This window comes from Acanthochromis polyacanthus, chromosome 11, assembly GCF_021347895.1.
Source record: "Acanthochromis polyacanthus isolate Apoly-LR-REF ecotype Palm Island chromosome 11, KAUST_Apoly_ChrSc, whole genome shotgun sequence".
Classification (NCBI taxonomy): domain Eukaryota; kingdom Metazoa; phylum Chordata; class Actinopteri; family Pomacentridae; genus Acanthochromis; species Acanthochromis polyacanthus.
Window position 1 is genome coordinate 23,015,739 of NC_067123.1, and position 13,360 is coordinate 23,029,098.

At 39.1% G+C, this 13,360-nt stretch overlaps 1 protein-coding gene across 1 annotated transcript in view; it reads right to left on the reverse strand.

The window, feature by feature from the left end:
• Window positions 1–7,344: 7,344 nt before the first annotated feature.
• lpcat1 (lysophosphatidylcholine acyltransferase 1) overlaps window positions 7,345–13,360 on the reverse strand; it is a 35,055-nt gene continuing 29,039 nt past the window's right edge. The window contains exons 11-14 of the mRNA XM_022211954.2: window positions 13,201–13,354; window positions 10,992–11,090; window positions 10,776–10,917; window positions 7,345–10,272 (exon numbers count right to left, since the gene is read on the reverse strand). Coding sequence (XP_022067646.2) covers window positions 10,133–10,272; window positions 10,776–10,917; window positions 10,992–11,090; window positions 13,201–13,354 — 535 coding nt within the window. The 3' untranslated portion in view covers window positions 7,345–10,132. The remainder of the gene's footprint in view (window positions 10,273–10,775; window positions 10,918–10,991; window positions 11,091–13,200; window positions 13,355–13,360) is intronic.

The window sequence follows — 13,360 nt, forward strand, 5'->3', positions numbered from 1 at the left end:
GTACCTTTATTAAGCCTGCAGTGCACCATTGACAAAAGAGAGGAAAAAGATAAAGATAACTACATGAGGAGGAGTGACAACCCATTTCTGAGTGGTCATCGGACTGTACCACTTGTAGGTGTTTAGATCATTAAATGTTTCTAAAGATGGAGGGCCTTCCATGACGTCACCCAGGTTTTCCAAACAGCAGGTTCAAAGCTCATTGGTGTGACTCCTGATGACTCCCAGTTAATCCAAAAGCAAGCAAAGAGGTAGAGTATGAGTGGATCTGAAGTGTTCCATGTTAACCTCTCTGGGTCAAGCACTATCCTATGACTCTATCCACCTACAGCATCAGTCAAAGTAGCCGTGTCCTTAATTATGCATAACTTTAGGAACAGTGAACAGTGCTCCAGTGTGTGGTCAGTTTGGCTGCATGTGCAAACAAAAACCTTGTTTTAACGCCAAGCAGCTGCAAACCAAACCAGTGAGAAACTAGAAATGATTATGACATTTACCACTGCTTATAATATAGCCAAAGAAGAGCTACCTTTAACAGACTTTAGGTCTCAGGTCTTCTTTATAATTATAAATGGGCAAAACATAAAAATCATTTATCTGCACCAACATGAAACATTAGTCTGAAACCTTGCCTAATACAACAGAAATGGATGAAGTCTTTAAAAATGTACCCGTGTACACATGGCATTAATGGGGAAATGTGCTGCAAACATTTTTTTTCCTGCTGTAAAATTGGACATTTTTACACTGGAGTCTATGGGGACTGACTGACAGTTTGTGCCAACCTCAAGTGTCAATTTGAGAAAATGTGGTGTTTTTTTTTGAACACTTGAGCATAGGCTTGATTTTTTTTTTTAACACTTTACACTGGCAATGTTGGTCGAGTATTTTGGCCCAAAAAGAAAATATCTAAATAATTAGTGGAAGAATTGTCTTGATTAAAGCCTTTGTAGCGTTTCAGAGTTCCCAGAAGATGCAACATGAGGGTGTGATGTGTTGTGAAAGTTTACAGGAGAATCCAGCTAACCAGCTCTTTCAGCCTTTCTGTGTCCAATTTGCTGTACGATCCGATACTTTCAATGTGACTTTAACTCAGAGTACATCAAAACAACAACACAGTAGTTACTGGATGTACCTCTAGTTCTGTAAGCATGCAGGAAATACAGCAAAGGAGGGTTTGCTATGTTGGCCGACGTGACAGATTTTATACTATTGATGACAGAGAAGGCTGCAACTCAATGACAACATCAAGAGGGCAGAGAAATGGCTTTTTTCCCTCAGAATCAACCATTCAGTATCAAGCTCACCCAACACGGTCTCACGGGGATTCGTGAAACTGTTACGTAAATTTTTTGTTTCTTTTTCGTGCGCACCAACACGATTTCGTCATGTTTTTCGTGCCGCTCACCACGAAATGTTTTTCGTGTTGCTCACAACGAAACCCGCTGTGGTAATCACAGCTGAAAGTGGTTTATACCAGCGGATTCATGACGATCTAAGCTGTCCATCGGCGTATACTGCTTGTGTGATCGCGTTTGCGGCCGCCGGCCGCCGGACATTCTTTAAATTCCTATGCAAATTGGTAAGTGTACCACCGGGTTATGGTTAGGTTATGGTTATGGTTAGGGTTATGGTTAGGGACGATGTCATGCAAAATATAGCGTTGGATTCGCCATGGTTTTACATTAAAAATATAATACACACATTCGTTTGAAATACGTTCTGGGTGGCACGAAAAGTCCGCCGTTTAAAATACATTGGTGCGCATTTCGTGGTGAGCGGCACGAAAAACATGACGAAATCGTGTTGGTGCGCACGAAACCGAAACAAAAATTTACGTAACAGTTTCACGAATCCTCGTGAGATCGGGCTGCAACACCCAAAGGTTGCTACTCTAGAGTAGGAACTTCTATTCACTCACAAAAAACAGCCTTGAAAGAGATTCTTCAGACATAGAAGTGTCATAGAGGAGGCCTATAGTGACTCCAGCGATTTCCCTGTACACTGTGTTCCAAATCATTTTGCAAGTATTATTAATTTATCATATCTTTTGAAATTACTATTTTCTGTCTCAGACAGGTTTGATAAACCGTTAGACAGGTGACATTAATTTTAGGGAACTTAAAGAAGCTGTTTCTCATTATTAGTTCTCATCATTAATTCTCGTACAATATTAGGGGGAAGAAACATCTTTCTCCTGATGAAAATTTTGAAATAGTGCAATGACTCATGAGAGGTATGAAAACTAAAGGGAGATCACTGAACTGTGAAAACATTTCTAGGTAATTGAGCACAAAGACAAATTCTGTGAGGTAAAGGCTAATTAAGGAAAATCAACAGATGATAGTCCTGTGCACAGCTGTGAGCTCATTCATCTGCCCGGGTGCTAAGCTGGAATAACACAGCTTCCTCAGGTTCACTCATTACACAGATGCCATAATGAGAGCCTGCTCCCAGATTTGTAGCAATGTGTGACTATTAATAAATGAAAACCATCTAGATATTCTCGGTGTGCACTGAATTTTCAATTGAATGAGAGATTTTTGGTTTAAGATTCAGAAGACAGCTATAAAGAAGCCACCGTTTGGCAGCAAACAGATATTTCAGCCAATGCTGACATCTCCGGAGTCCCAAGAAGCTCTAGATACACGATCCTCCAGGGCCTGACTGTTATGTACGAGCTGCATTTCAGCCATCACAGCCAAAGCTCTCACAGAAAGAGCTTTGCACTGGGCTCAAAAATACTGCGCTGCATCGAATGATTCAGATGGATGGAGTTCCAGATGGCCACCCTGTTCTAAATACACTACAATGTCAGGGAGGATGTAGTGGAGTGATGATGTGTGTTAGAATACTGGGAAGTGAGATGGTTGGTCCCTTTAGGATCCCAGAGGATGCCAAAATGACCCCTGAAAAGCACACTGAACTCCTAACTGATCATTTCCTACCACTATCTAGACACCATTTAATCCTCATTAGGGCCGTGGGGGTTGGTTTAGTTGACTTATTGCAAAGGCAGGGGACACCTGGACAGACCACCAGTCTATCACAGGGCTACATATAGAGACAATCAATCACACTCGCATTCGCACCTACAGACAAATTAGAATTATCAGTTAACCTCAGCCTGTTTTTGAACTGTGGGAGGAAGCCTGGAGAAAACCCATGCTTGCACAGGGAGAACATGCAAAAATTCCACGCAGAAAGATCCTGGGAAGGCCGAGATGCGAACCAGGGCTCTTCTAAAAGTAAGGAGAAAATGCTAACCACCGAGCTACTGTGTATCCCTCCTACCGTTATAAAAAGAAGAATCAAGCCTTTTGGATAGAAAATGTTTCCATGCAGGAAAATGCTTCACAAAAAAAAACACTGTTGCTATGGGAGTAAAAGAAAAAAAAAAATCACTGTGTGGTGACCATCATTCTCTGACCTCAACCCTACTGAGGACCTGTGGAGCATTCTTAAAACAAAAATCCATGAGGGTGGGCGGCAGTCTCCCTCGAAACAGCAGCTCTGGGAGAAAAACACTGAAATGAAATACAGGCAAAAACTATACGCAGACTAAAAGTTTAAAGGACGGGATGATATAAGTTGGCATTTAGCATCAGCAAAGAAGAATGTATAGTACTCGTGTTGTCAAAATTCCACCCACCCCAGTTTTTGATCACGAGGCTACTTTATGATTTTTAATAAATAATCACCTCAAGAATCCTTTCCTTTTCCGATGGGGCATTGCATTTCAGTCTGAAATGGTTAATCCCTGCTGAAACTGACGACCACACTTGGGAATTTCCTTTAGAAATAATAGACAACACTTAAATAAATCATTGTGTAATATGTTGTGATATATATTTCTTTCATACACTGACTTGCTTCCCGAGCAGAGGAGCCAGCTCTAAGCTTGTGCTGCTTCAGTAGAAAGAGAATTTCACTGGTGGTGATTTAATGTATTATTTTGTCAGTGTACTCTGTGGGCTGATATATGAAACCACAACATGAAGCTGAGAGTGGCAGAAGAATCTGACATGTTTGTTTTGATGTGTCATCCATCACTCCCCCAAAAATGCATTTCACTTGTGAAGTGAACAGTTAAGCAGAACCGGGTCACAGCTAGAACCCACTTAAATGTAAAATATTTAAATGATGCCAGCTGAATGAGCAATGCTGCAGTGAAATCAAAGTCAGAATGTAGCGACAATTACCAGTTCAATTAGGAGAGTGGAAGAGACTGGAATGACAGCAAAGAGAGAGACGATCCCACTTACAGTTGAACGCCAGACAAAGATCTTTTTTCAAACACCCTCAGACGCTGTCGATCAGTGGTTCACAACCATCTTTGTTTGACATGCCCCTATAGCACTGTCACATCAACTCCAGCCCCCATTTATCAGAACATTTAGCTTACTATTTGAACCTTTTATGAACTACTTTCAACTGCATATTTCAACCATTTAACACGTTACACTGTGATGCTCTACTGGTAAACCTTGGGTCCTGGCATTCATAAGGATTTTACTTGGACACATATCATTCACCTGAACATTGTTCCAGACTAATCTCACCTCCCCATGGTACCTTGTGGTAACAGCAGTCCCCAATGACAGCTGCCTTGTCCTTAAAATACCCAACCACACTTCAGAAGCTGCATAGGAATGGCTCAAGGAACATGACAAAGAGCCCAAGGCATTGACCTAGTCTCCAAACACCCCAAACCTCAATCAATCAAGCAAGAGCAGAATGTGGCAAAACAATTCTAATCTTCGGATGCTGCAACTCACAGGAACCAAAGGAACCTTCAGGTGCTGGACACCACAGAACACCACCGCAGGTTCATGGCCCACTGGGTCTGAGCTGTTTGGTGGCACACTTGGGACCTACATAACATTCATAAAGTGGCTTTATTGTTGTGGCTATCTACTACTTTTTGTTAACATCAAGACAATCCAGTAGTTATAATTGTTTGAACTGTTCATCCTTGTAGCTATTTATTTTGGACCATCTGTCAATTATTTCTTGCAACACTGTGAATTAGTTGTCCATTACTGTCACTATTTAGAAAGACTTATCCATTACTTTTAAAGTTCCACTCTAGTCATTGATTAAACCCCTCTCTGTGTAGAAGTGTTTATGGAAAATTTAGAAGAATTTCGAAGAATTTTCCATGAAAATAATTCCTTCATGCTTTAATATGGCTTAGATGGGATTCGACAGACTTGCTCCGTACTGTCTGCTAGATTAGAATATGCAGATCTTTGAAATCTGGGCTTCTTGATGCATCCACACCTCTCCACTTACTGCATCTTGAGCACACCGGCTCACCAACAACTCTGCTCAAACACTGTAAAACTACTCGAGAAAAATGGCAAGTTATAAGATTGGATTAAAGGCCCACCTTGCAAGCTGACAGGAAGTTTGAATCGGTGTTTTTAAGACATGTTTTCAAGGGGAAAATGCTAAGTAATGGTGTTAAATACAGATATAATTCAAATTGTGTCTTATATTTTTTTTAAAAAAAACCACCAAATGAACATGCCAACAAGGTAAAAAAAAAAAAAAAGAGAAAAAAAAACAGATTTATTTTCATAGGGTGTCATTAACTATTTTCAGCCATCTCTGTGTTACTTTGATGTAACCACGTTTAACCTTCTTTACTTAACTACTGAACTATCTGTTTACTAATGTCATCAAACTGCTTCAACCATTTACCCTCTATATTTATCCAGCATTTATTTGGAAAACTCTACTTAACTAATTATTCAATACCTAAAGCTAAAAGACTGAAATTTTATTCATCTCTACAGGAAATGACTCGATGCACAACAACATTCACGGTCAAGACAACACAAAAATGCTCAAGCAATAAATTCAAATTTTACTACACAAGCTATTGAGAGGCTACATGTGACACATAAATACACTTTACTCAATCTGTGATGTTTTATGGATAAAAACATAGTACATCTAAATATCTGTAGCAGTGGACACATTGTCCCATCTGGACGCTTGCATGTACTCGCTGTGGAGACAAAATAAAATCATTATTTGTATCTTTTGATTGTAACTGAGCTACTTCACAACCTTTCTATGTACCTCTTGGTAACTGCAGAAGCCACCCTGGAGTACTTCTATTCTTGGTTGGGAATAACTGCAGTAGATAATTCTGACCACAAGTCCCAGTAGATAAAACCTTTACAGTCATATAATATAATGCTTTAAACATAAAAGGAAACTTGATATATAATACCGTTGCTGCAGTGCAGACATCCTACCTGGCTCAGAAGACAGTGTGCTAATTTCTAGGCCTCAAGGGGTTCATCCATTTGGCATATACAACAAAATTAAAGAAGATAATTGTTATCTGAGGTGGATCTTTGACCCTGTAGAGTACAGTTACCACAAGGGATCTCCACCAAATGTACTGTGATGTTTCCCACACCACGGTGAGTGGGATTAGATCCAGGCTTGTGTTTACTGTACAGGGGATTTTGCTCGGCCAGGATGACGGCTGGAGACGGAACCCCAAATACTGTGAACAGATTCCAGCCCTCCTATGCTGCTGTGGGTTGCTGCTGCCGTCTTTTATGGCAGATTCCTTTGAGGCAGGAGTATCTGAGGGAGACTGCAGAGAGGCACTGCTCAATGAGCAATTTATATGTTCTCAACAAAGCTTCTTCTTTAGACCCCGAAGGCAGGTCTTAATTGTTAGACGTGATATCTCCACTCTCCCTCTCCTCTTTCTTTGACTGTTTTCTTCTCCCTCCTCCCACCCACCCTCCCTCCCTCCAGCTATTAGGAATTGGATTTGGAGCAGAACGATCCATTTAGTCTCTCCCCTCCATCTCTATCCCTCTCTCCCTGCTTCCACACCTCCTCTGTAGGCTTCTCTCATCAAAGCCCAGGCTTAATCTGTCTATTTTTACCTGAAGGAATGAAAGGAAGGGATGAGGTAATGCTTTTCCTGTCCATCAGGTGGGCAGCGGTACATGGGCTCTCTGCTGTGCATGGCATAGGGAGGTAGCACCCCCACGTGGACTAAGAGGAGAAGATACATTATGAAAGCAATACCATTAGTAAGTACGGACATCTCATTTACTGTGGTGTCGCCAAAATTGATCAAAGGAAAAAACAAAGTCCTTGAGACAAGATCATTTTAACAGATTGCAGAGACAGAGAGGAAATGCAGCAATAGACAAAATTCAGTTAATAAGAGCTTTATGACAGCTGTGAACCACTGGTTAGACTTTTAAACCCTGTAGAGCAGTATGAGAGAAGGAAAACAACATTGAGGTGAATGTATGAGAGCAAGGCTCCACCTAGTGGGTGAACAAAGTGAGTGACAAGAAGAAAATTGAACGCATTTTATTCATAAAGCAAAATGATTTGATTTCTGCCCTTATGAAAACTGAAGACATGTTATCTATTTATTCATTTCAAACCTGAACTTTGCTTTTCTACAATGGTCCTAAGCAGTCCATGTTTTGTTCTGTTTTTGTTTTTTAGGAAAAGTAGGGCACTTTCAAATTTCTTAAAGACCCACCGAGGAAGATTTTTATGGTCGCAACAAAGTCTCATATTAATGTGGATGAATCTTCGTTATTTACACTTATTAATGCCCCCATTTTCGATTCATGAATCATTTTGGTTTTGAAAATATTTGTATTTTATTAATTTTTTGTCGACTTGTCTAGAATTTCCTGTGAGAGACAGAACGATTTACAGCAAATACGGTGTGCATGCGCTGACGGAGCCAAGCTAGTTGTTTTTAGCAGTAGCAGAGCGGAGAGTTGGTTGAGAAGACGGCACACATGGAGCGCCAAAGTAAGCAAACGGAGCAAAGTCTGCAAGCAAAAAAAGTTGTCAGATCGACAACGAAGCAAAAGAAAAGTTCATCTTGGACAGGGCATTTCAGAGGTGGAGAGAATTCCGGGAGCAAAAAGGAATCAAAACAGATGCCGAGCTGGCTGTGCTTCTCCTAGACAGGTACATAACTTTAGCTCTTTGTAAGTTTGATACAGTTCTTTTGTCTTTTGTGTGTCTTGCTTGCGATGTGTGGTTAGTAGACTATGGGATTAGTTTGACTGGTTTAGTTGACTAACTTTGTGGCAAAAACACTGTGTGGGTATGACGGTTTGCGACAGTGCACGCCGAGGCTCACGGGAGGCCGAGGCTCCGCTAAAATCTTCCTCGGTGGGTCTTTAACTTGCAGGTGTAGAAACTATCCTGGACAAGCAGTACTGACATTAAAAACATCAAATAACTTAGATTATTCATCAAACTACATAAAAAAATGTATGAATTCTGAGACTGATGAAAATATAAAGTCACCAGAATGCAGAAAAGTCAGTTTGGAGTCAGTCTTTTATAATCCTCTCGGAAAAGGTTGAAGGTAGATGTAGTTTTAGCTGTAGGAAGGCAAGAGTCAGGCTGACATGTCTTTGGTTCAGCTTTTCAGATTTGAACTGAAACTGTCTTTATGTAGAACATGTCTCCTATCTTGGTGGACATCGAGAAGAGCTCAAGAAATGTCTGAACCTGTTCAAGGGTTCCAGGTGACGGTAACCTGACCGTTCATGGAATGCAGAATGTTCTCTCCACAAAAACTGTCACAATTAAAAAAAATTCAGCATCTTAATGCAAATAGATTATTGGTAAATTATAGAGCTGTAAGCATTACATTTTACATCATTCAGATAACTTAGTAACATTTTACTAACCCATGTACATAAAGCATTTACTACTTTCTGCATGTAGATTTCACATTTAAGTACAACTCCGAACAGCTGTCTGAATAATTACAGCATGCCATAATTTGTGACTGAGAAAGTCAGGAAAAGAAATCCCTCACTGCATTTTCAGTGTTTCTTTGTTGAAAGTAACAATTAACTCCTATTTTGAGGTAAGTGTGGTTTTCCTTCCTGCTAACTGTGCTAACTTAGCACAGTTTCTAGGATTCTAAGACATCTCGATAAATGCAGGCCCAATTATCACTTTTTTGCTCATTAGCCCTGTGAAGCACAAAACCCGCCAGCAGGTTTGAAGGGCATGTTGTCATTTTAACAAATGAAAAAAATTACACCAATTATCATGGAGAGAAATGGTAAAAACAGAAATAAGTTGGATTTTTAACTTTCTGACAATCCCAGAACTACCTATCTGTGACTTGCTGTTTCATCTGGAGTCTAGGCCTAAAACTGAGATACTTCGTCAAAATCACTACATTCTACACGTCTGTCTTTTGTTTTGCTTTTCTAAATGCCAAAAATAAACTGTTTGCAGCAATCAAATTCCGCAAAAACAGACAAAAAACATCAATAATAATCCTGCAAAGAAGTCCTTACTGACAAACAGTCATGTGACAAATTTTTTTAGACTTTTTAGCTAAACTGGGCTGAACTATAGGTTGTGTTTACACAAAGCAGAGAGGAGAGAAGTATTACAAATGTCAGTATTTAGTATGTAGGGGAAGCAGTTTTTTCCAGTGCTGCTAACACTACAAAAAAATCCTGTACATTAATTCCAAGTTTCTTTCCATTTTTGGTGAGTCAAAATTTGACAGGAGCAAAAAACACCTAGAAAGTGCTTGGGGATCAGAACATTAAAGCTGTTTTACTTTGGCCTATGGTAGCTAAAGTAAAAATAATTTTATAGGATAGCATTCCAGACTTGTCACTTAATGGCTGCGGGTTGTATATCTGTCAGATTCTTTAGTTTCTACCTGAAATGAGAGTTCTTTGTCTTTCTGTATGAAACTGAATAGCAGCAGACAAGGGCAATGTGCTATGGTCCATTTGCCTGAGATAAAAACAGTGCTAACCTTCAACACAAATTCTTCCATAAGGATAAAATATACCTTCTTTCAAATATCTGCATTGGATGCATGAGAAAATTAATTTTAAATAAATATCTGTAGAGCATTAAAAAACAGCTTTCTTTATATCATAAAGAAAACTAAATGAAAAAACTCTAAAGAGAACTGAGATAACAGATGGAGTTCAGATTCTTACCTTTCCTAACAACTTTGTTCTTTCTCTACCTGCACTTAAAGGCACTGTGGTGGCAGCTAAACTGCAGCATCTGTAGACGATACTGTCAGGCAGGACAGAGAATGTAAATCGAGGGTTAAGTCTGTTGTTTAGTGATCTTTGTCTTTGTCCTGGTTATTGCCGTTGCAGCTTGTACGATGAGTGATGCAGAATTTTCGTGGATGGTCTTTAAAATCAAGGCATTCCAGGGCGAAGTTTTGAAACTTCTGTATAAAATTCTGAAGTTCATCTGGGAAATAAGGCAACAGATTAAGACAAATGTTACATGGAAGTTTTTTTGGTTTAGAAGGCAATACAACAAAACTTTTAGTCCAAATGTAGGGTGCAATGTGGAGCATTAAAACATAATTACTTGTTTTGTTTAGAGGCATTAGTATAATTATGATAATTGTCATTACCGATAAAACTAAAAGCCTCCATTTATCTATAAAGTACAATTAGCATTTTGTGCAGCTGGGAAATCTACTAGATGGTTTAATATTAAAAGGAAAAACTGCTTTAATGGGACAGTAAACTAGTGTACAAAACAGCTTTGACAGTGTCTAGAAAATGCACTTAAAAACCTCTTCCAACAGATGGCATTCATCTACTGCAATAAAGCCAAGAAGAAGTCCAATGCAATGGTGACAGCATGCCGTTAATCATCTATAACATGATGTACAGTGGCACACTGGATTATCTGACAATTCTGTACAATGCTTAAAATGCTTAAAAACCTAAACGGGGTCTTACCATAAGTGATCCTCCCTGTGTCAGGTCCTCCCAGTGCTAAAAACATCCTTGTGAGGTCCACTTCCTTCACTCCCAACATTATTTCAAAGATGACTGCCAGATGCTCCTCTAGGATTTCCCCAGTCTCCTCGCTCTCATACATCTGCACAAACACATGTAGTTCTGTTGCAGTCTTATAATACCACTAGAGCCAGAGTGAGTGGTAAAAGTGCTCACCTTGAAGGCCAATTTGAGGGTGTCCATTGGCTTTAAAGGTCGGTGAATGACGGACAGGGCAGTAACATAGCGTCTGATGTCTATCTGCCCAACTCCATGCTGAGAACAAGATAATCTCAATGAGCAAAAGCAGCACAGAAACAAACTGATCTTATTTAAAAATATTACTTGCAGCAAAACTGTCATTATCTGCACTTTGAAAGCGTGTACACTCAGGAGACATGCATTTTTTTGCATTTTACATTACAGAAGTAAACAAAACAGTTTACTTCCATGCTCCACTATTACCACCATGGTAAAATTAGATGCTCACAGTTCAAGTAAGATTGCTAAAAGAACATTTTAAAAAAAAAACAGATTTACCTCATTCATACGCATTTTTTTTCTCAGCAAGACACACTAACTCTACTCAGATCATCTACACTTAGAAGGGTGTCTGTGGTGGATGTATGAGGTTTCTACTGTGTATGTTCATATGAAAAAACACTTCCATCCTAATTATACAAGTCCTCATTCATTTGAACTTGTTGAAGTGTTAAGAAAGAAATTAAAGTTCATGCAACAAGTATGGGTCTTTATGCACTTTAAAAGCACTCTGCCAAAAGCAAGTATTGTTATTTCATTTAGGCAGCAACCAGCTCTAAACACAAAACAATCATTACCACTGATTACCACTGAGATTGATTTTCAAAGAAGAACTTATTCCACTTCTAAGTTTTTTTCTGAGAGGATCGAGCAAATTTATACTAATTGACATTCAGTGCACTTCAAATTCTCCAGAAGGGGGAGCTGATCAAGTATTATCAAACCACAAAATAAACTAGGATAAAGACAGGAAACCAGAAAGTGCAATTATCACCTACAGGCTATTGTGGTACTGTAGCTGGAGGAAGTGAGAAACTCAGTCTTGCTCTGCTTAAATAATCACACATGAGGCTGAAACGTGGAATGAATGACAGCCAAACAACTACACAAACAACAAGCTATTAAATACAGTGTTGCACTTCAAATAATAACATGTTACGATGTCAGAAACCTCTCAGTGGCACAGGAGAACTTCTTAGATGGAACTGACATTTCAAAAAAAATCCAATAACTCCCAAAGTGTTACAGGAAGTCATACACAATATCAAAGAAAACACTTCCGCTGTAATGAATATCTGCTACATTGCTCTCATACTATTTTCACTGTGATCTCCTTGTCCATAACATTCATTCTATCACAGGTAGAATGTAGTTCTTAGTCCTACATGCTGCTATGAAAACTAAACCGTCCTCGAGTTGAAGCTTGTTAACCACTATCATATTTTGAAGCAAAGACAGATAATAGCGGCCAAAGGTCTAAAGTACACTAATGGTCAAAAGTTTTACGGCACAATTTTTTCAAATTTTTTTTATTGAAATTCAAGTAGTTCAGTGAATAGCTCTAAATGGTACAAAGGTAAGTGGTGAACTGCCAGAGGTTAAAAAAAATGTAAGGTTAGTCAAAACAGAAAAATAATGTACCTTCAGAATTATACAAAAAGGCTTTTTTCAGGGAACAAGAAATGGATTAACAACCTAAAGCTGTTCTTAAATCAATGGAGGTCGATCAAGTCCTGAAAGTTGGCGCTACTAAATCCTACAGGTGTCTCAACTTTTCTTGATCAACCCCGTCCATACCCTAGAGAGCATTAATAGTGGTCATAGTAAGAAGTCTCAGTTTCAAGATTTGGAGTTGCAGGTTTGACAGGTCGAGTTGCAGCCAGAAGGCCCTCACTAAAACGTCAGAATAAAAAAAGAGGCTTGCCTGGGCCATGAAACATCACCAACGGTGTACTGAAGACTGGAAGAAGGTATTATGGGCTGATGACAAAAAAAATAGAAAAACTGGTAGGTTCGAAAACTTTTGACTGGTAGTGTAGTTTAATGTGTTTATTAAAGCTTTAACAATTAATCAAATATCTGTCAACGATCAAATTAATGATCAACTAATAAAAATTAGAAAAAAAAACAACTTTTAAAATAATTGAGAAAACAATCAACACAACAATCAATACTGGAAGTATCTGTTAGTAACAGTTACAATGGCATTTACAAATGTATTTTTTCCACTGTATGTGGAGCTTATTCTGTTGCTGTATTCTGTTTTAAAACGCACATGAATCAATATTGTTTTTAAAACCCTTCTTTGTTAAATTCTGTGTACTATATTTTTCATAGTGTTTACCTGATCAAAGAAGCTGTGGACTTGTTCAAGCGTGTCTGTAGTTGGCAGGTTGAGGAACTGGGCGAAGTCCTCCAAACCCAGTCTGTCTCCCTGCAGCTTTCTGGCTCTCTTGGCCTGCTCCTCCAGTGTCAAGGCTGTGGTTCCTGCTCTCAGCCTGTTA